Consider the following 22,857-nt stretch of genomic DNA (forward strand, 5'->3'; position numbering starts at 1 on the left):
AGTATAAATACAAATAGTGGGAACGGATAATAAAATATAATTCGGTTTGTCATGAGTCACCCTACTGTCGTTGCTTGTTACCTATCTTTGTCTTATCATTCGCAATAACACAATAATCATACGATTGCACCACAAGCACAAGATTTATGATCGTACTATTCTTCCGCAAGTGCAATATTTATGACCGTGTGACTGTACAAAAAGCAAACGAAAGCGGGAGCAATTATCAGAGAACAGGCGATATCACAGTTATGCTTAGCGCCACTTAAGTTCAGTGCAGCATGAGCTAATCGACAGCAGACAGAAAGTAATAGATCATTGATGAGGGCAGACGTTAATCGCTGCAGTTGAGTGAAATAATGAAAACGTGGTGTGGGAAGCAGACTGTATAGATAAACCAAATGCATCGACAGTGTTAAAATAAAATCCAAAAGTGTAATAATTATTCGGTTATAGATCGAGAGGTACGATAGCATGTAAGATTTTTATGGTATATTAATATACATTATAACTTAGGCAGCCACCTGCAGCAAAGCAGTATAGATGCTAGAGCCTTCTCTAGGCCGAAGACTTCGGTTAAGAGCAAGTATCTCTCCCCATTACAATTTGCACAACACGCCAAGATCATTCTCAAAACACATGCCGGCAACATCAATTGATCTGCACTCCCGCAACAACAATTAAATTGCACCCAACAACAACACTTATTTTCGTCGCAACTACCACCAAATGAGGCTGAATATTTGCAAATACAAATCAAAGCAAAAAAAATGTTAAAGGAAAAGAGATAAATAAACAAGTAAGAACGTTGCAGTCGGGCGATACCGATTGCAGAATACTCATTCACAGCCCAAACGCTGTCAACCAGAGTATATAATGCAATTTTCAAGTCTAGTGCGCAACAAAAAACAGAGCATGATCCCATTCAAATTGGAAAATCATCGATAGCTGATGTTATCATTATTGCATCATTGCAGCTAGGATCTTGAAATTACATATATAATTTATAAAATTTTGATTTTTATTATATGTTTATATACGTACATATTTTTATATACATATTGGATACCGGCTTCAAGCTAGCAGCAGACACTAACCACAGTGCAGTAGATCAGCGCGAGTTTCCTATACATGTGCACACACTCATCGCGTATTCTATGCGTTCAGACAGAAGCGCGCCTTTTAGCAAATTCTAAAAATTTCGATAGATTTCTGGATTTTCTAGCCGTTACTGTAGTTTTTTTTTCAGATGCTAAAGGTGACGCAGCTTATGTTAGAGATGGGGAGGTTCGAAACCTTCCCCGATGTTTTTCTTTTTTCATACCATTTTTTTTAAACAAGTAAGAAAGCTCTAGTCGACACTGCCCGACTACGAGATTCCCTGAACCCTTCGAGCAACTGATATTTCAATAATTATTCGCATATACACACTTACACGCACACACAGGCATACGTGCGTACGCATAAACAAGCATTGGCTGCAGTGGTGGCTTACTATAGGAAGTCAATTGTTTAATAACTTTTCTTTTGGCTGGACTATCTTCATGCAACTTTCAGATTATATATATAATATAGATATGCATGTATTTGCTAAAGCACAAGTCCCTAGTATTTGAAATATGCCTTTTAAAAATGTGAGGGTGAGGGGGTGAATTAGGGGTGGGGGGTAAATTTTGATAAAAATCGAAATTGTATAAAATACATATAAGTATACATATAAAATTTGGAGAGTCTAGCTAGTCTAGTCCATAATGTTTTTAATCGATAACAAAATAACGGGGCAAGTTATCGATATTTAAAGCGGACCTAGGAAAACAAATTTCAAGTCTCTAGCTCTTATATCTTCTGAGATCGTCGCGTTCCAAAACCAGTAATAAATTTATATCTCCTACATCTTTAAGGCTAGAGTCACAAAATTTTTAATGTAGATTTATATGTACTCTATGGAATTTCGGTTTTTATCAAAATTTACCCCCCACCCCTAATTCACCCCCTCTCTCACGCTTTTCTAAAAGCCGCATTTCAAATACAGGCAGTCTCGACTAGAGTTTTTTACTTGTTTACTACGTTTCAAAAGATATCGATATTTAAATTGCCTATTATTAAAGAAACTTATATTTTAGGTTTTTTCGTATACTTTTTTTTAATGGCCGCATTCTCTTGGATGAATATTACATGTTTTGACATATGGAAAACGTTCGGGTATGTATATGTAGCTGTAAGAATCTTATGAAAGTGTTCTATTTTTATACCCTGAACCCATTTTCAATGGGGAATCAGGGTATAGTGGTTTTGTTAAAAGTATGTAACATGGAGAAGGAAGCGTGGCAGACACCAAAAAGTATATATATTCTTGATCAGGGCGACAAGCTGAGTCGATTTGGCCCTGTTCGTCCGTCCGTATGTACACTAACCACAGAATACATAGACCGGACAAGTAGTGTAAAGCGTTTTGCACACTTTTTTCGGTAGCTATCTCCCAGACCACTTCGAAATTGCTCGGCTCTGTACTTTTAGGTTTGGGCTACGAAAATATACGAAAGCACAATCATTTCGCTTCAAGCGCTCGACCGAGATGGTGAAATATTGAACAAAAGAAGCCATTATGCTCAATTTTTTCTTGCTCTCTCTCTCTCTCTCGATGCTCTCTGCTCTCTACTACTTACTACTTACTACTTACTACTTACTACTTACTACTACTTGTCTGAGGTTAGTGGTATCACTGACCAGAGAACACATAGACTAGACATGTAGAACAAACTTTTTCAACACCGAAAAAATGCGCTGAACGGACCGGACAACTTCGTATTTGGTCGGCTCGGTCTTCTGAGGCTCAAGCAGTGACAAAATCAGTGTGCTGCGACTGCTGCCACGAAATGCACGCATTACTAAATGAAGCACGGCTATGCGCTCTTTTTCCCTTACTCACTCTCTCCCTCTCTTTATGCTCTCTCTCTCTCTCTATATGGTCTCTCAAATAGCAGCAGCGCACAGAAATTGAATATTGTTCGCGACGATCCCAGCTCTTTCCTCTTGAGTGAAGGGTATACCGAAATCATAAAAGCATTTGTCACGCTCATGCAAACAAAATGTAAGCGTTTCGATGGTTATTCGTGGGAAGGGTATGAAAGCGTTGATACGCATAAACAATATTATTTCGCGACGGGCAAGTACACACACACTTGTAGTCCCTTGCTACATGTATGAGCATTTGTGACCTGCGTGCGTTACTCTTGCTGTTTGTAGCTTTTTTAAAGCCCAGCATTTGCATTTGGTCGGTCTTACGGACTGTCATAACCACTTTAAACAGATGTACTATGTATGAACATACATACATATGTACATAAGTACATTTATATATTATTATTGCTAATCATGTTTATAAATGTGTTTATACCCCCCTTGTAATGTGCTCACTTCACAAGGCAGACCAACGGCAACTTTTGGGCTGATAATAGACGAAAATACTGAGAAAGAATTGAGTTTCGCGACGCACGCACACAAAAGCACATACACGTAGCAAGGATGTAAATGTGTGTGTGCATGCTCGTCGCGAAAATGTATTCTTTCTGTGCACAACAGCCTTTGCAAATTGTAAAGCCCAAAATTTGCCGTTGGTCTGCCTTGTGAAGTGAGCACATGCATAAATACATTTGTGTATGTGTATGCTTGTATGGGATGGCAAGCTAATTGTCTCTGGATTTAGTAGTTTGTAAATTTTGTATGATTTGAATCGTAGGGTGACTATCAAATGGGCCATTATGACTTAATTAGAAATTTTTGACAATAATGAGTAAAGCTTGAGTATAATATGACATGTGTATTTCATATATTGCAAAGCATTTAATAAAGTTAGTAGTGTTTTACGATAATTTTTTCGGTTAAAAATGTGTATAAAATTATTTTAATTATATATAATTATTTACGGATATAAACACATTTATAAACATGATTAGCAATAATAATATATAAATGTACTTATGTACATATGTATGTATGTTCATGAATAGTACATCTGTTTAAAGTGGTTATGACAGTCCGTAAGACCGACCAAATGCAAATGCTGGGCTTTAAAAAAGCTACAAGCAGCAAGAGTAACGCACGCAGGTCACAAATGCTCATACATGTAGCAAGGGACTACAAGTGTGTGTGTACTTGCCCGTCGCGAAATAATATTGTTTATGCGTATCAACGCTTTCATACCCTTCCCACGAATAACCATCGAAACGCTTACATTTTGTTTGCATGAGCGTGACAAATGCTTTTATGATTTCGGTATACCCTTCACTCAAGAGGAAAGAGCTGGGATCGTCGCGCTGCTGCTATTTGAGAGACCATATAGAGAGAGAGAGAGAGCATAAAGAGAGGGAGAGAGTGAGTAAGGGAAAAAGAGCGCATAGCCGTGCTTCATTTAGTAATGCGTGCATTTCGTGGCAGCAGTCGCAGCACACTGATTTTGTCACTGCTTGAGCCTCAGAAGACCGAGCCGACCAAATACGAAGTTGTCCGGTCCGTTCAGCGCATTTTTTCGGTGTTGAAAAAGTTTGTTCTACATGTCTAGTCTATGTGTTCTCTGGTCAGTGGTGGTATGTATGAATGCGTCGATTTCAGAAGATATAAGAGCTAGTGATTCGAAATTTTTTTGATCGAGCTTTTCTTCAGGAATCGATAACCACTCCCAATATTTTGTTATCGATTAAAAACCTTATCGGAAACTAGTAATTAATTATATCTCTCACACCTTTAGAGGTAGCGTCTGCAAATTCATATGTATGACTCATATGTATTATTTAGAATTTCGATTTTATAAGTAATTAACCCTATATTATAATTAACCCCTATATTAACCCCTTCACCCTTCACTTCAATATCACTCACGATAATCACACCAACTTTTTGTTAACGATTAAACCTTATTATGGGAGTTCGAGTCTCAACAATAGAAAATCTCCTCAAAAAGTGAATCTTCTTTGTATTTATTTAACTAAATTGCTATTTTGCTCTTCAATGGAAGTTTGTTGTTGTCTTTTATATTTAATTATGGATTTCATAGGAGCTATATCAAAGGAGTTTACTTATTTTCTTTTTGGGAGCAGAGTGTAATTTTATTTATATATATGTACATCTATAGTCATATATGGCATCTCACGCACACTTTGCCAAAATCAGAGTTTGGTGACTTTTAATCGGCATCTTTGCTCTTGATACATAAACAATTGAGCATAGCCTCTCCATAAAGAAACAAGTAAGAAAGCTCTAGTCGAGACTGCTCGACTACGAGATCCCCTAAGCCCTTCGAGCAATAGCTATTTCAATAATTTTTCGCGTCTTTCAGCTTGCACAAGAAACACTCACACACACGCATACACTCTCTCAGTACAGCCACTTATAACACAAAGTCTGAACATTTAGAATAAAATCTTTTGCATAGTAAAATTGTATACTTTGAAAAAGCCTTAATTAATTTTTTTTTTATATCCTGAACCCATTTTCAATGGGAAATCAGGGTATAATGGTTTTGTTGAAATGTATGTAACAGGGAGAAGGAGGCGTGGCAGACCCCACAAAGTATATATATTCATGATCAGGGCGACGAGCTGAGTCGATTTGGCCCTGTCCGTCTGTCTGTCCGTCCGTCTATCCGTCCGTCCGTCTGTCCCTATGTATGAACGCGTCGATTTCAGTAGATATAAGAGCTAGAGACTTCAAAAATTTTTTTTAAATGTCCGTATTTACAGCGCGGATAACGAGTTTATCATTAAATATCGATAACTCATCCCGATCTTTCTTACCGATAAAAAACCTTATCGAAAACCAGTTATAAAATAATATCTTCTACACCTTTATTGCTAGAGTCTTCAAATTTTTAATGTATGCTTATATGCAATATATGCCATTTCGGTTTTTGTTACTTCACTTTTGTGAAAACGTATTTCAAATACTAGAGACTTGTGTTTCGGCAAATACATGTATATTAATGTTATAATCATAATTTGAAAGTTTCATGAAGATCGTATGTCCGCAAAAAAAAGTAATTAAACAATTAAGTTCTCATAGTAAGCGCACAATGCAGCCCATGCGTGTTTATGCGTGGGTGCTTGTGTGTGTATGTGTTTGTGTATGTGTGTGTGTATGCCTGTGTGTGTGTGCGTGTTTCTTGTGTAAGCTGAAAGACGCAAAAATTATTGAAATAGCTATTCCTCCAAAGGGTTCAGGGGATCTCGTAGTCGAGCAGTCTCGACTAGATCTTTCTTACTTGTTTTTAATGGAATTTACCGAAATTTGTATTCAATTTATAGAAATCTAAGGAAGAAAGGAAGCAAATGGGTGCTGTTTTTCTATGTTTTTTACTTATTTTTAAGAATTTGTTATTAAATCGTTAATTTCAAGTTAAAAAGTTTTTTTTGCCGTTCATAATTGAAATATTGAACTACTCATTTTTTTTTTTAATTTTAATGAAATATTTCTTTTTGGGAAAATGTTCAGCCGATTCGTTTAAGTGCGTTATAAATATGATTCGCACTGTATATATACTGTATATATGTATATATAAAAACTGACAACTGCCCACCGAACTTGTATTTCTCGCCTTGCTCATACAAAATATTTGCGATTTTATGATTTTTTGTACTTGGTTTTAAATCGTCATAATTTTATACTGAATTGTTAGTATTTAGAAGCATCGTCTGATTTGGTTCAGCTTCGAGTGCGATATGCCTGCCCTTGGTCAGGGGGCGGCCACTTTATTTGGCGTCGCGGTTGCGACGTCGACATCGTAGCGGAAAAGCGGCAGCGGCGGGGCAGCGGCGGCTGTCGCGTCAGCTATTTCGGCGTTGAGTCTCTCCAAGGGTTGCTGCGACACCTCGAAGAGCCTGTCGTTGATTACTGATTGCTGATTACTGTTTTGGACGAGGTTGTCTCGTACGTTCAGAACAGAGTTTCAGTCTGAAGCGTCCGGCTCAGTTCGCGTTCCCTCGATGACCGCTTCTATATCATCCAACTTGACATAGTGGATAAAGTTGGAGTATCCGTCCACTCTCCAACCACTGCCTCGTCTTATCGCCACCAACATCCTTTATTGAAACGTCGCATATCCTTGCTTTTAATTTATTTATTTGCTACAAATATTGTATTTCTTGCACGGTCTGATAGACTACAGGTGCTGACCTGGTTCTAGTCTTGCTATTGTTGGAGATCTCCTGTTTACGCTGTAATAGCCCTCGAATGTCCTTATGTTCTTTCTGTCTAAGCTCCAACATATTTTGTAAGTCTATGGCTGTGGTACGGTTAAACAGAATGTCTGTAATGGAGTGAATGAAATTGCGACAAGTTCGTCAACGGTGAATGTCGGGTATTCTTGCTTAAGGCAACGGCGAATTTCTAAAAATGTAGAATGTAATCTTTCAACTTGGCCGTTCACCTCACTTTTTATACCCTAAACCCATTTTCAATGGGAAATCAGGGTATAATGGTTTTGTTAAATGTATGTAACAGGCAAAAGGAGGCGTGGCAGACCACATAAAGTATATATATTCTTGATCAGGGCGACGAGCTGAGTCGATTTAGACCTGTCCGTCTGTCCGTCTGTCCGTATGTTTGAACGCGTCGATCTCAGAAGATATAAGAGCTAGAGACTTGAAATTTTTTTTCTAGGTCCGTGTATAGCACGCGCATATCGAGTTTTGCTTTAAATATCGATAACTTGGCCCGATATTTTGTTATCGATTAAAAACATTATCGAAAACCAGTAAATAATTTATATCTCATACATCTTTAAAGCTAGAGTCTCCAAATTTTAAATGTAGACTTATATGCAATTTCTGCCATTTCGGTTTTTGTAAAAATTTACCCTCCACCCCTAATTTACCCCCTCACTCTCATTTGTAAAAGGCGTATTTCAAATACTAGAGACTTGTGCTTTGGCAAATATATGCATATCCATGTATCCAAGTTTCATGAAGAAAGTACATCCTCAAGAAAAGTTATTGAACAATTAACTTCCCTTAGTAAGCCACCACTGCAGCCAATGCGTGTTTATGCGTGCGTGCGTACCTCTGTGTGTGTGTGTGTGTGTGTGTGTGTGTGTATGATGTGTGTGTAAAAATGATTGAAACAGCTAGTGCTCGAAGGGTTCAGGGGATCTCGTAATCGGGCAGTCTCGACCCGGAACTAGTGCTGGGCGCAACATCGATGTAACATCGACCAAAAAACACATAGACTAGACATGTAGAACAAATTTTTCTACAGCAGAAAATGTTAAATGTTAGTCGACCACTATACTTCGTATTTGCTCGCCTCAGTCTCTTGAGGCTCGAGCAGTGAAAATATTGCACGACAAAGTCAGTGCGCTGCAAGCGCTCAAACGAAATGGTCCCATTCTTATATGAAGCACAGCTATGCGCTATTTGTCCTACTCTCTCTCTCTCTATCTCTCTCTATGGTCGCTCAAATCACCGAACTCAGAAGCACACAAAAATTGAAATTTGTTGGCGACGATCCCAGCTCTTTCCTTTTGAGTGAAGGGTATACCTAAATCACGAAAGTGAATTAGTATATTGGTTTTGTGCAATATCCGCCTTGTCCGTCCATCTGTCCGTATGAGCGCAATTTTTTTCTGCGTTATTGAAGCTAGAGACTTGTAATTTGGAACACATTCTCGTGCATATCTCCGATCTATAAAGTGTTAAAATATTCCCGATCCGCTCACTAGGGGCGTGGCAAATCGGAAAATTCATTTTCTGATATACCAGAAATCATATTAGTTGAAGAGTTAAAACGCTTTGGAATGTAGGAAAGTACAGGCAGCCAGAGCTTCACACACAGGCATACAAATGCTCATAGTACATGTAGCAAGGGACAGTGTGTGTGTGCATGCTCGTCGCGAAAGAATTTTCATTATGCGCACCAACGCTTTTATACCCTTCCCACAAATAATAACGAAAACGCAAACATTTCGCATGAGCATGGCAAACGATTTGAAAAGTTAGGTAATCTCTTCACACAGAAGGGAAGAAACGGGAGTCTAACGCGACGTAATTTCAATTTTCGTGAGCTGCTGCTTGTGCTCACATGCATACATGCATATACATACATATTTGAGAGAGCAGAGAGCAGAGAGAGCGAGAGAGCAAGAACAAAAATTGAGCATAGAGGAATCTTTTATTCAACGTTTGACCATCTCGGTCGAGCGTATGAAGCAGAATGATTGTGCTTTCGTATATTTTCGTAGCCCGAACCTAAAAGTCAATAGCCGAGCAAATACGAAATTAAAAGACCCTGGGAGACAGATTTTTCAGTGTTGAAAAACTTTTTACTACATGTCTAGCTTTCTGGTCAGTGATATAACAATTTCTAAACATCTCTAACAATAGTTAACTAAGTTAAGCAGAAAACGTGTTGTGAGCTAAAAGTACTAAATAATATGTATGCGTGTCAGCAACCTCTACTGAGAGTGAGGGGATGTTCGATTGTTTGGACGCATCAATTTCCGAAGATATAAGGGCTAGAAACTTTAAATTTGTTCAAAACGACCGTATATACGTTAACACGCGCCGATCAAATAGTACTTACATGGAGTCAGCAACTTCTACATTGGACTCCGTTGCGACAGAGTTGCTCAGTATTATTTCGGCCCGGACGCCGGCAGCGATGGTTTGGAGCTTTACGAAAATTGAGTTTTTAATCTTCTCCGATAATGCTCACACGAGATAAACAAAAAGATTGAATAAATAAAGTGTCTGTTATAATAAATCGTCTTATTATTATTGGCGCCCAACGGCTAGTGAACAAACAAGCCAAAAAATTAAATAATTTAAAAAAGACTTGTTATTTGTGATCTGTGCAACTCCTCAAGCTAACGCCAGGAGTTACAGTGAATGAAAACAAACAAAAAACAAAAAAACATTTGTGATCTGTGCAACTCCCCGAGACAACGGGAGTCATAGTGAATTAAAACAAGTAAGAACGTTGCAGTCGGGCGTTACCGACTGCGGAATACTCATTCACATCCCATCAACAATTTAGTAGTATATACAGGTTTCTCCGATTTGCCACGCCCCAACTGGGCGTAGACACCTCATTTTTGGTCAGTTTTTAGAACGAGCTAACGGTACCCTAAGTACGAAATTTGAATGCTTACGCTCAAAAAATGTGAAAATTACAGGGTATTTTTCGATATGCCACGCCCTTGAAGAGGCGTAAAAATCATTTTTGGGTAATTTTTGCCAGTCTGGCCAGCTATGCGGCGGACATATATCCGACAAAACTTTTTGGTCTTGGGTGATCAGTCCGAGTTTATATACAAAATTTGAGGTCTCTGCCATCAATAGTGTCCAAAATATAGGAGAATTTAAAAAATCACTTCTTCAGGTCCGATTTGCCACGCCCCCAATGAGCATTAACTTATAATTTTATCTTTAGACTTTATAGAATCATACCATTAGCTGACGTGCAAAATTTCAGCGTTCTAGGTTTACAACTTTAGGAGATACAGTTTTATCGGATTTGCCACGCCCCCAATGGGCGTAGATATATCCGCCATAGCTCGTGATCTTGGGTGGTCAACGCGGATCTACATACCAAATTTAAGCTTTCTAGCTCTAACTAACATGATTTCTGGTATATCGAAAAATGCATTTTCCGATTTGCCACGCCCCTAGTGGGCGGATCGGGAATTTTAACACTTTATAAATCGGAGATATACACGAGTATGTGTTCCAAATTTCAAGTCTCTAGCTTCAATAGCGCCGAAATAGATTGCGTTCATACGGACAGACGGACAGACGGACGGACGGACAGACGGACAGACGGACGGACAGCAAGACGGACATTGCACAAAACCAATATACTGATTCACTTTCGTGAATGAGTATAAAAAGAAAATGCATTTTCCGATTTGCCACGCTCCTAGTGGGCGGATCGGGAATATTTAACCACTTTATAAATCGGAGATATGCACGAGTATGTGTTCCAAATTTCAAGTCTATTGCTTCAATAGCGCTGAAATAAACTGCGTTCATACGGGCCGACGGACGGACATTGCACAAAACCAATATACTAATTCACTTTCGTAAATGAGTATAAAAACCCCATTAAATTAAATTTAAGAATGAATATGTAAACTGCTCATTTTTCTTTTATATTAATTTTTTTTTTAACAAATAAATATAAATATAATTTAGTCCTTTCGATACAAGAATTTTAATAAATAATTTTAAATAGAATTCAGTACTTCAAAATAAAACAAGTAAGAAGGCTCCAGTCGAGACTGCTCGACTAGGAGATACCCTGAACCCTCCAAGCTGATATTCTAATCACTCTGCACTTCTTTTCGGCACACATACATACACACGCACATATTATAACGCGCTCTGCAGACTGCGCAGTAAGCAGCGTCTGCGCTTGGGCTGCCTCAATGTGGGCAATATTATGAGAATTTATTTGTTGAATAATTTCTTTTGTAGACATACAGTCCTAATAAAACTTTTAGAGCATAATCATAAGGCTAAAATGTGTGTACATTCCAAAGCACAAGTCTCTAGTACTTTAAATGCGTTTTTTACAAATTGGGGGCGTGGTATCCAAAATCTGTAAATTACAAAATCTTTGTGTCCAATTACTTTATACACAACGCAAATTTGAAGTCTCCAGGTTTAAAAGTGTTCAAAGTAGGCTGAAAAAACCAAGTCGATTTTTCGATTATTCTCGATAAAAAAGTTATCGGATGAGTTATCGAAAAAATAGAGCAAACTCGTACTGCCTATGGTATACACGAGTATGCATGCCAAATTTCAGCTCTCTAGCTCTTATATCTTCTGAGATCCTTTTGCTCATACGGACGGACGGACGGACAGACGGACAGGGCTATATCGACTCAGCTCGTCGTACTGATCAAGAATATATATACTTTATGGGGTCTGCGATGATTCCTTCTGCCTGTTACATACTTTTCACAAAACCATTATACCCTGATTTCCCATTTTCAATGGGTTCAGGGTATAACAAGTAAGAAAGCTCTAGTCGAGACTGCTCGACTGAACCCTTCGAGCAATACCTATTTCAATAATTTTTCGCGTCTTTCTACTTACACAAGACACCCACACACACGCACTCATACACACACACGCGTATATACACACGCATACACACACATATACACACACACCCACATACACAAACACATACACACACACCCCCACATACACAAACACATACACACACAAGCACCCACGCATAAACACGCATTGGCTGCAGTGGTGGCTTGCTATGAGAACTTAATTGTTTAATAACTTTTGTGGACATACGATCTTCATGAAACTTTCAGATTATGATCATAGCACGGATATACATGTGTTTGCCAAAGCACAAGTCTCTAGTAATTGAAATACGCCTTTTACAAATATGTGAGTGAGGGGTGAATATAAAAGTGGGGGTAAATTTTAACAATAACCGAAATTGTTTAAATTGCATATTGTAGATTTCTACAATAAAAATTTGGAAACTTTAGCTTTAATTTTATAACTGATTTTCGATACGGCTTTTTTATCGATAAAAAATATCGGGATAAGTTATCGATTTTTAAAGCAAAACTCGATATCCGCGTGGTATACACGGACATTTTACAAAAAAAATTTAGGTTTCTAGCTCTTGTATCTTCTGAAATCGACGCGTTCAAACATACTGGCAGACGGACGGACGGACGGACGGACAGACAGACGGACAGGGCCAAATTGACTCAGCTCGTCGCCCTGATCAAGAATATATATAGTTTGTGGGGTCTGCCACGCCTCCTTCTGCCTGTTACATACATTTCAACAAAACCATTATACCCTGATTACCCATTGAAAATGGGTTCAGGGCATAAAAACTTGTTGAAATCCGAACAAATCATTCTGCCAATGCCCCTCTTCTTTAATAACAAGAATTGAATTCGGTTGAGATTACTGCATGTATAAAGCGATCAGGCGGGTAGCAACAGGTCGGACGATAGCAGCGGTGACGAACAACGCCCAAATCGACCTAACAAATAATAAAGTAGAATATGATCAAGGTATGGAGGAAATCAAATTCACTAACTGTCAACAAGTGAACCATTTTGAAGTCAATGACGCTGACGTCCCTGCCGCTATCAGACCCACTTTCAACCGAATGATTGACAGAATGATTAACGCCTTCACAGACGATAATGAATCCTTACCGTGTAATATTAACACTGTTGCCACAATCCCAACGGATGGTGAACCGGTATATTCTAAAGTATACCCATAACCAATGGGTGGGTCTGAATTTGTCAACGCAGAGGTTAAACAACTTCTGGCGAATGGTATAATTAGACCATCCAAGTCACCCTATAATAATCCAATATGGGTGGTCGTCAAAAAAGGTGTCGACAGGCAGGTCATAGAAAGAAACGTCTGGTGATTGATTTTCGAAAATTAAATCAAAAAACAACCTATCCCTACTATTTCCAACATATTATCTAACATATCTAGGCACAATATTTTCCAACACTAGACCTCAAATCGGACAGAGAAAAGACTGCGTTCTCTGTAAACAATGGTAAATATGAATTCTATAGAATTACATTTGGGCTGAAAAACGCCCCTAGTATATTCCAGAGGACAATAGACGATGTCCTCAGCGATAAAATTGGAAGGAAGACTTCCGAGGATGTACTCTTAGCATATTCCGACTTTAAAAAACCATTCGACTTGACGACAGATGCGTCGGGCCAAGGGCGCGGTGCTGTGCTATCTCAGGGCGGACGCCTTATAACCATGATCTCGCGCACATTGCGAGACAATGAGATAACACAAATCTCAGAAATTACTTGTACGGTGTTAAGAACCTGAACATCTACACAGACCACCAGCCATTAACATTAGCGGTTTCGGATAAAAATCCGAATGCCAAAATAAAACGCTGGAAGGTTTTTATTGATGGGCATAATGCAAACATCATTTATAAGCCATGCAACCATGAAACCCTTGTGGACGTAATGGCTCCACTCCTGCAACTTCTAAACTTCTTCAAAAAACAAGTAAGAAGGCTCCAGTCGAGACTGCTCGACTAGGAGATACCCTGAACCCTCCAAGCTGATATTCTAATCATTCTGGACTTCTTTTATGCACACATACATACACATGCACTTTTAAGCACGCGCTCTGCTAACTGCGCAGTAGGCAGCGGCTGCGCTGCAATGTGGGCAATATTATGAGAATTTATTTGTTGAATAATTTCTTTTGTAGACATACAGTCCTAATAAAACTTTTAGAGCATAATCATAAGGCTAAAATGTGTGTACATTCCAAAGCACAAGTCTCTAGTACTTTAAATGCGTTTTTTACAAATTGGGGGCGTGGTATCCAAAATCTGTAAATTACAAAATCTTTGTGTCCAATAACTTTATACACAACGCAAATTTGAAGTCTCCAGGTTTAAAAGTGTTCAAAGTAGGCTGAAAAAACCAAGTCGATTTTTCGATTATTCTCGATAAAAAAAGTTATCGGATGAGTTATCGAAAAAATAGAGCAAACTCGTACTGCCTATGGTATACACGAGTATGCATGCCAAATTTCAGCTCTCTAGCTCTTATATCTTCTGAGATCCTTTTGCTCATACGGACGGACGGACGGACGGACGGACGGACAGACGGACAGGGCTATATCGACTCAGCTCGTCGTACTGATCAAGAATATATATACTTTATGGGGTCTGCGATGATTCCTTCTGCCTGTTACATACTTTTCACAAAACCATTATACCCTGATTTCCCATTTTCAATGGGTTCAGGGTATTAAAAAAAAAACAAAAACTACTGCGATAATGAGAAATCGCAAAACACAGAGACCATCAGGACAATGTTATCAAACAACTTTGACATTGTGAACGCAAATGCACCTCCCTTACATAGTACATCTAACTGGCAGGTCGAGCGTTTTCACGACACTTTAAGGGACATAAGTCGTTGCTTAAAAAATGGAAATCATATCGAAGACACAATTAACAGCACTCTCCTTGCGACAATTAAGCACAATAGATTTATTAATTCAGTTACAAAGAAAAAAACCGATAGAAATTATCCATAATATTCCTATAAACGTTTCAGTGCAGATAAAAAACAATTTCACGTCAGCTCAAGAAAAGTCTTTAGAGCAGCATAACAAAAACAGGATTAAGAAAACGTACGAGATAGGTGAGAGAGTATGGGTAAAGTCCAATAAGAGACTGGCAAATAAACTTTCACCCTTATTCACTGAAGCAGTGGTTGAAGTAGACCTTGGGACAGCGGTCCTTATAAAGGGAATGGTGGTCCATAAGGACAGCCTTAAGTAAACCATTTTTTTTTTTTTACATTTTTCAACTTTTTATATCTGTTACCATAGGATAACATATATTTTAACCCTAACAATAGTGACTCTGACTAGAACCGACGCGACCTCAAGACTTAATGACTATACGCACGCTGACTACATACCTATTAAAGACGGGGACGTGACGATTTGGGACGAATACGGCAATATAGGACACACGAATAATTTGTCGAGATATGGGACAGGTACTGAAGACTGACTTACAACACTTAGCCACTCTCATTAGCACTCTTAACGTTCACCATAGACAAGCAAGAAGCATAAACCTGATAGGTAATGCCCTTAAGGCAATAGCAGGAACACCAGATTTTAATGACTGGGGGCAGATATAAGCAAACAAATCGAGATCAAGTAAGACTCAACGAAATTTAAAGAACTCTTAATAATGCCATTCAAAAACCAGATACTGAAGTCGAAAACTGTTATGTGTCTATCTTGGCGAAAAACAGAATGATAATTTTGGACCTAGAAGATTTTATTCTTTCTATTTCACTCGCAAAAATAAATTTAATTAGCTCACTCATTCTTGACGCTCACTCAGCATTGACGTAAAAGAATTAAATGACCAACTCACAAATGCTAGCGTAACAGACATACTAAAGGTATCCAATTTTAAGGCTTTTTAAAATTCCCAACTACTATATTTTTTATTCAAATTCCCTAGACCTAAGTTACATTGTAAAAGAATCAATATTTTCCCGGCCAGCATAGTAATGTCATAATAGAAGAAGCCGACGTGGTGGCCGATTGCGAGAGGAAAACCTTCGTCGTGCGCGACTACGCCTCTATTGTGAGCACCACCTGAAATCAAATACAGAAAGCAACGTTTGCCCAGCAACTGGTCTCAAATGTCACTGCACAATGCGCAACACGCCATGGGCATCTAGAGGCCATAATCGTAGTCGATGAAGGCGTCATAACCATCAACAGCGCCACGTACACGTAGTAGACAACACCGGAACTAGCAAGCAGGTCACGGGAACTTATGTAGTCACCTTCGATGACCACATCTCATTGAACGGAACCTGTTACGAAAATCATAGGGGTATTCTGAGAAGGAAACCAGCAGTTTCGACGTCAGGAATAGTCAACATAGCCTCCCGTTCCTACATGACCTGAGCTTGAGTAATCTTCGCCTCATCAGTAACCTCAAGCCTACCCGGGGAGGAGTTAACACGCGCCGACCAAATTGTGCTGACACGGAGTCAGCAACTTCTACACCGGACGCCGTTGCGACAGAGTTGCAGGCAAAATTGGACACCAGCACGTCACAGCGGGCTGATCGCCCACGGAAGTCACAGGCTCAACATTCTGTCGGCCCGGCCGCCGGCAGCGATGGCTTTAAGTCGCCATTTAGCTTTACGAAAGTTTAGGTTAGAATCTTCTCCGATAATGCTCACACGAGCTAAACAAAAAGATTGAGTAAATAAAGTGTCTTTTATAATAAATAGTCTTATTATTATTTATATAGCGCGGATATCGAGTTTATCTCCAAAAATCGATAGCTCATGTCGTTATTTTTTATCGATTAAAAACCTTATCGTAAATCAGTTTTAAAACTATATCTCCTACATCTTACCCCTTACCCCTGTATCCACCCCCTTCACCATCACCTTTGTAAAAGGCGTATTTCAAATACTAGAGACCTGTGCTTTTGCAAACATGCATATCCATATTATAATCATAATCTTAAAGTTTCATGAAGAAAGTACATCCACAAGAAAAGTTATTAAACAATTAGGTTCTCATAGTAAGCGCACACTGCAGCCCATACGTGTTTAGGCGAGGGTGCGTGTATGTGTGTGTGTGTATGTGAGTGTTGTGTATGCGTGTGTGTGGGTGTGTGTATGTGAGTGTTGTGTATGCGTGTGTGTGGGTGTGTGTATGTGAGTGTTGTGTATGCGTGTGTGTGGGTGTGTGTGCGTGTGCCTTGTGTGAACAGAAAGATGCGAAAAATGATTGAAATAGCTATTGCTCGTTCAGGGGATCTCGCGAATAATTATTGAAATATCAATTCTGAGAAGGGTTCAGGGGATTTCGTAGTCGAGCAGTCTCGACTAGAGCTTTCTTACTTGTTATACCCTGAAATCATTAAAATGGGAAATCAGGGTATAATGGTTTTGTGAAAAGTATGTAACAGGCAGAAGGAGGCGTGGCAGACCCCACAAAGTATATATATTCTTGATCAGGGTGACGAGATAAGTCCGATTTGGCCCTGTCCGTCCGTCCGTATGTATGAACGCTTTAATAAGTTCAGGGTATAAAAAAACTAAAAATATTTACGTATTTGCGTTTACCAATGTCATAAAATAAAATATTGCTATTATTTAAATTGTATTGTGTAGTTAAAACATTATTTTATCACCCTTCATTAAAACTATTATGTTTTATTAAAATTTGAGGAAGTTACAGCGTTTTTCATGATGATCTATCAGGGGTACGGTAACTTTAGTTGCACTGTGTATTTATACCAATCGGTGGTGTGTCATATCGTGTCAAAACGGATTTACAACAGTTTGGACAGTGAATGAGTATTGCATAGTCAGTAACTAGAGCTATGTTCAATTTTAAGTATCATGCTGCTTTAGACGCCTCAGTATAAAGCTTTTACTCTTTTTATTACAGATCTACCGAGTCAACCAATTTACAAAGGAGGGGGCAGCGAAGCCGATTTTTGTGGTATTGTCTATATGGTTGGGGAATGCCAACAGTTTTGACATCAATTACAGCCTCATTAAGCAAATCTAATTTACTGACAGAGAATATCCGACCCATGTTTGGACACGGGAGATGTTGGTTTACCTGTAGGTTTAAATATTTTCTTTTAAAAAAAATCTATTAATTTGTACGTATAATTGATTTCAGATGATACAATTGGATACGCAAGCTTAGTATTTTTTTCTGGACCTCTTGGCGTACTATTTGTCATAAATCTTGTGTTCTTTCTATTAACGCTGAATTATTGTAACAAAGTCAAAAGAGAAATATTCAGAATGCAGAGCTCAAATACTGAGAAGCATACGTTGAGAAGTCGGTTTTTTATGGATAAAACAAGATTTATTATGAACACAAAGCTCTGCTTTGTAATGGGAATAACGTGGCTTTTGGAAATCGCTAGCATTTTGTTTTATGATCACAAAAAAAACTTTTTTTGGTCAATTAGTGATTCTTTCAATGTTTTGCTGGGTGTCTTTGTTTTTATAATCTTCGTTTTTAAAAGACGTGTGTGGAGAGAAATCACGCTAAAAATAGGTAAGACAAATTTGAATATATATCTAATCAAATAATACTATATTTTTTTTTAAATCTAAACAAGTAAACGTCGGGCGTTACCGACTGCAGAATACTCATGCGCAGACCCTACATTCCTAGATCCACCAAAACTAATTTTAAATTTCAAGTCTCTAGCACTTATAGTACATAACATATACATTCAACGTATAGCCTGAAACCACTAAAAATGGATAAATGATAATGTGTACGGGATATAAGTACATATTTAAAGCTAGACTCAAAAAATTTTGCATGAACGTTTATTTCATATAGCGCACGTGGCAAGGAACAAGTTTGCAACGGAGCGGATCGCTTTTCCTATAACGCTTTCATGCCACCAAATTTTAAAAATTGCGACTGAATTGTGATTTATTAGCCGTTTTTGTAATATTACAGTATAGCTATCCGAATTTTATTTTTTCTTGTTATCGACTAAAAATCTTGCCGAAAATCTGTTATAAAATTAGATCCCCCTAATCGTCTTTAAACTTTTAACATAGATTCGTGTATATTTTATAAAAGCTCGCCACCAACGTCCTTTGCACAAAATTTGCAGCAAGCATATTTCAGATACTAGAGTCCATGTGTGTGTGTGACTGTGCTGTTTCTTGTAAGCAGAAAAGAAGTGAAGAATTATTAAAATAACATTTTCTGGAGATTTCTTACGTGTTATATCCAGAATCCATTGAAAATGGGATATCAGGCTATAATGTTTTTGTGAAAATGTATGTAACAGATAGAAAGCTGACCCCGTAAAGTATACATATATTCTTCATTAGGGCGATGAACTGAGTACTGACCATGTGTCTGTATATATGTAAGTATCTAATTATACCATGAACCCATTGAAAATGGGAAATCAGGGTATAATGGTTTTGTTAAATGTATGAAACAGGCAGAACGGGGGGTGGCAGACCCCATAAAGTGTACATATTCTTGATCAGGACGACGAGCCGAGTCGATTTAGCCCTGCCAGTCTGTCCGTCCGTCCGTATGCTTAAACGCGTCGATCTCAGAAAATGTTCTGAGCCATGAAATTTTTTTCCTAGGTCCTTGTATACCTTGCATATCAAGTTCTTCATTGCATTTCGAGTATTTTTCCAAAATGGATATCCGGCGCCGATATTTTCTATCTATTTAAAACCTATCGAAAATCAATAATACATTAATATCTGATAAATTTTTAGAGCTAGAGTCGCCAAACTTTAAATGTAGATTTATATATGCTGTATGGAATTTCGATATTTTTTTTTTAATTTACCCCCACCTCTATATGCACCCAATGTAAGAGGCTTATTTCTAGTACTAGACACATTTTCTTTGGCAAATTGGCACACATTTCGATGTTATAATAACGATCCGATAGATTCATGAATCTAGAAGAAAAGGTATTACCACTAACCAGAGAACACATAGACCGGACACGTAGTGTAAAGCGTTTTGCACACTTTTTTCGAGCATAATCTCCCAGACCACTTCGTATTTGCTCAGCTCTTCTACTTTTAGGTTCGGGCTACGAAAATATACGAAAGCACAATCATTTCGCTTCATGTGCTCGACCGAGACGGTCAAATGTTAAACAAAAGATGTCTCTATGCTCAATTTTTTCTTGCTCTCTCTCACTCTCGATTCTCTCTACTCTCTCAAGTATGTATATGTATTTATGCATGTGAGCACAAGCAGCAGCTCACGAAAATTGAAATTTCGTTGCGTTAGACTCCCGTTTCTTCCCTTATGTGTGAAGAGATTACCTAACTTTTCAAATCGTTTGTCATGCTCATGCGAAATGTTTGCGTTTTCGTTATTATTTGTGGGAATGAAAGCGTTGGTGCACATATTGAAAAAATTTTCGCGATGAGCATGCACACACACACACTCTACCTTGCTACATGTACTATGAGCATTTGTATGACTGTGTGTGAAGCTCTGGCTGCCTGTAACAATTTTGAAGCCCAGCATTTGCATTTGGTCGATCTTGTGAAGTGGTCACATACATATGTATGTATATACATTTGATTGATAACGATAACGAAAACGCATGGCAAACGGTTTGAAAAGTTCGGTATACTCTTCACACAGAAGGGAAGGCATGGGTTCTCGCAACGAAGAAATTTCAATTTTTGTGAGCTGCTGCTTGTGCTCACATGCATACATACATATACATATTTGAGAGAGCAGAGAGCATCGTGAGAGAGAGAGAGAGAGAGAGCAAGGGAAACATTCAGCGCAGAGGGATCTTTTGTTCAACAGTCGACCATTTCGGTCGAGGGCATGAAGCGAAATGATTGTGCTTTCGTATATTTTCGTAGCCCGAACCCAAAAAGTGAGGAGCCGAGCAAATACGAAGTGTCTGGGAGATAACTCCCGAAAAAAAGTGTGCAAAACGCTTTACAATACTTGTCCGGTCTATGTGTTCTCTGGTTAGTGATAAAACTTAACCTTTATTGGATGTATATTTCAAAATATTACCTCATTTTTTTTTTTAGGTTTGTGGTCAACTAACGATCGTCGTGGAAACCGAGGTGCGACATTTATAACACAATCAACATGTGTAAATCAAAGTATAGCTATGAAAAAACTTGGTGATGTTAATAGTGAAAACCCCCTTATAGGACGAACGACTTAGAGACAAAATGCCTTAAACCTTATTCAGTAAAATCATACTAATTTACATATTATTTTCAATATATTATATATTAAAATAAATGAAATGAGTGTATTTTGTACATGTGTATTATATTTTCAATTCAATAATAAATTGAAACAGTTAGGATATCTGAGCTTCGGAAAACGACATTTTATTTGTCTATGCAATTTTCGTGATATATTTATATATTTATATATATTTATATGCGAAGAAGTAAGAAGTAAAGAAGTGACGGCATTGATAGAGAAATGAGCGTTGGATTATCTTGTCGTATGTCAGATTATCTTTTATTAATATTTGCATTGATCACTAAATCACCAGCTAGGGATGCAAAACTATCGATAGTGAGGCCATCGATTTTTTCACATCCGATAGTGAAAACCATCGATTTTATCGATAGTACTATCGAAAATTTAAAATAATTACAATTTACTCCATTTTTTCTTAAAGTCTGCATATATAGAATGGTACTAAAAAATGTTTCTGACTTCATTTACAGCTATTATTTATAACTATTTATATAAAACGAAAACAAAAACCAATATTTGAAGCAACTTAAAAATAGATTCATTCATAATTTTCACAGCAGTAATAGGTATGTAATGTACGAAGGCCCTTTATACGGCCTTGTTGCATATCTGCAACATACCGTTTAAATTGAGGTATTTCGCAATGGGTATCAAGAAAGTGGTATGGCAAATTTTTTTGTAAGTCAGAAATATGTGTTTTTTCGATTTTTGTAGCTGGTCAGACTTGTCCACATGTCTTGCCATACAAATAATAAAATTTCCCGCCAATTTAGTGAATTGTGTATATGGTGTCCAAATCAATTTTATATTTGCAAATTTTTCTAATAACAAAAATTTTTAATTTGCGAACAACTACTTTTTAAATAAGGTAACTATATTAATAATGCGTTTGTAATCAAGTTTTTGGGTTTGTTGTTGTGTATTGTGAGTAACTCTTGAATATCGGTATGTTGCAGATATGCAACAAAGTACTATTAGGACTTCTTTTTTGCACTCTCAATTTTGTTGCATTTATGAAACATACCATTTATTGTGCTTATGTTTTATATGTCACTATATACTTCTTTTGTTGTTTTGTGTCATTATGTGTTGCTATGAATTTATTTTGGATTGTCTTATGTGTTTTATGTTCTTCTTTGAGGCCGACCTACACATATTTATATTTTTGTAGACAGTATTCCTTACTTAGGAATAATGTCCGCAAGGGGATTGACACCTTCGGAAATCGCAAGATTTTTTAATAGTTTGGAGAGCGAGGACGAATTCGATTTTTCTGCCAATGAAGAAAGTGATTTCGAGCCAGACAATGAAGAATTGGATGGTATGGATGAGGACATTAATGAGCAAGATGAGCGTTCTGACGTTGATGTAACCATTGCTTCAAATAGCACTGGTTCGCCCAAGAACAACCAAAAAGATCTCTGCTGCGGCTGCTCGCGAGTACTGCCTTGCCTCCTGAAGTAATGGAGCTTTCGGAGCCCATACAATTCTTTTCATATCTGTTTCCAAACCACCTTTTTGAGCATATTTCAAATGA

The 22,857-nt window shown here is 37.9% G+C and overlaps 1 protein-coding gene across 1 annotated transcript; it reads left to right on the plus strand.

Annotated features, from left to right (window-relative positions):
* Positions 1–447: 447 nt before the first annotated feature.
* LOC26528692 (G-protein coupled receptor Mth) lies at positions 448–21,370 on the plus strand. Its single transcript, XM_032728606.2, has 5 exons — positions 448–464; positions 17,997–18,050; positions 18,131–18,175; positions 18,237–18,623; positions 21,131–21,370. The coding sequence occupies exons 3-5, from the start codon at positions 18,145–18,147 to the stop codon at positions 21,268–21,270; spliced, it is 558 nt and encodes a 185-aa protein (XP_032584497.1). The 5' UTR covers positions 448–464; positions 17,997–18,050; positions 18,131–18,144; the 3' UTR covers positions 21,271–21,370.
* The last annotated feature ends 1,487 nt before the right edge of the window (positions 21,371–22,857 follow it).

This window comes from Drosophila mojavensis, unplaced genomic scaffold (assembly GCF_018153725.1).
Source record: "Drosophila mojavensis isolate 15081-1352.22 unplaced genomic scaffold, ASM1815372v1 contig_108, whole genome shotgun sequence".
Lineage (NCBI taxonomy): Eukaryota > Metazoa > Arthropoda > Insecta > Diptera > Drosophilidae > Drosophila > Drosophila mojavensis.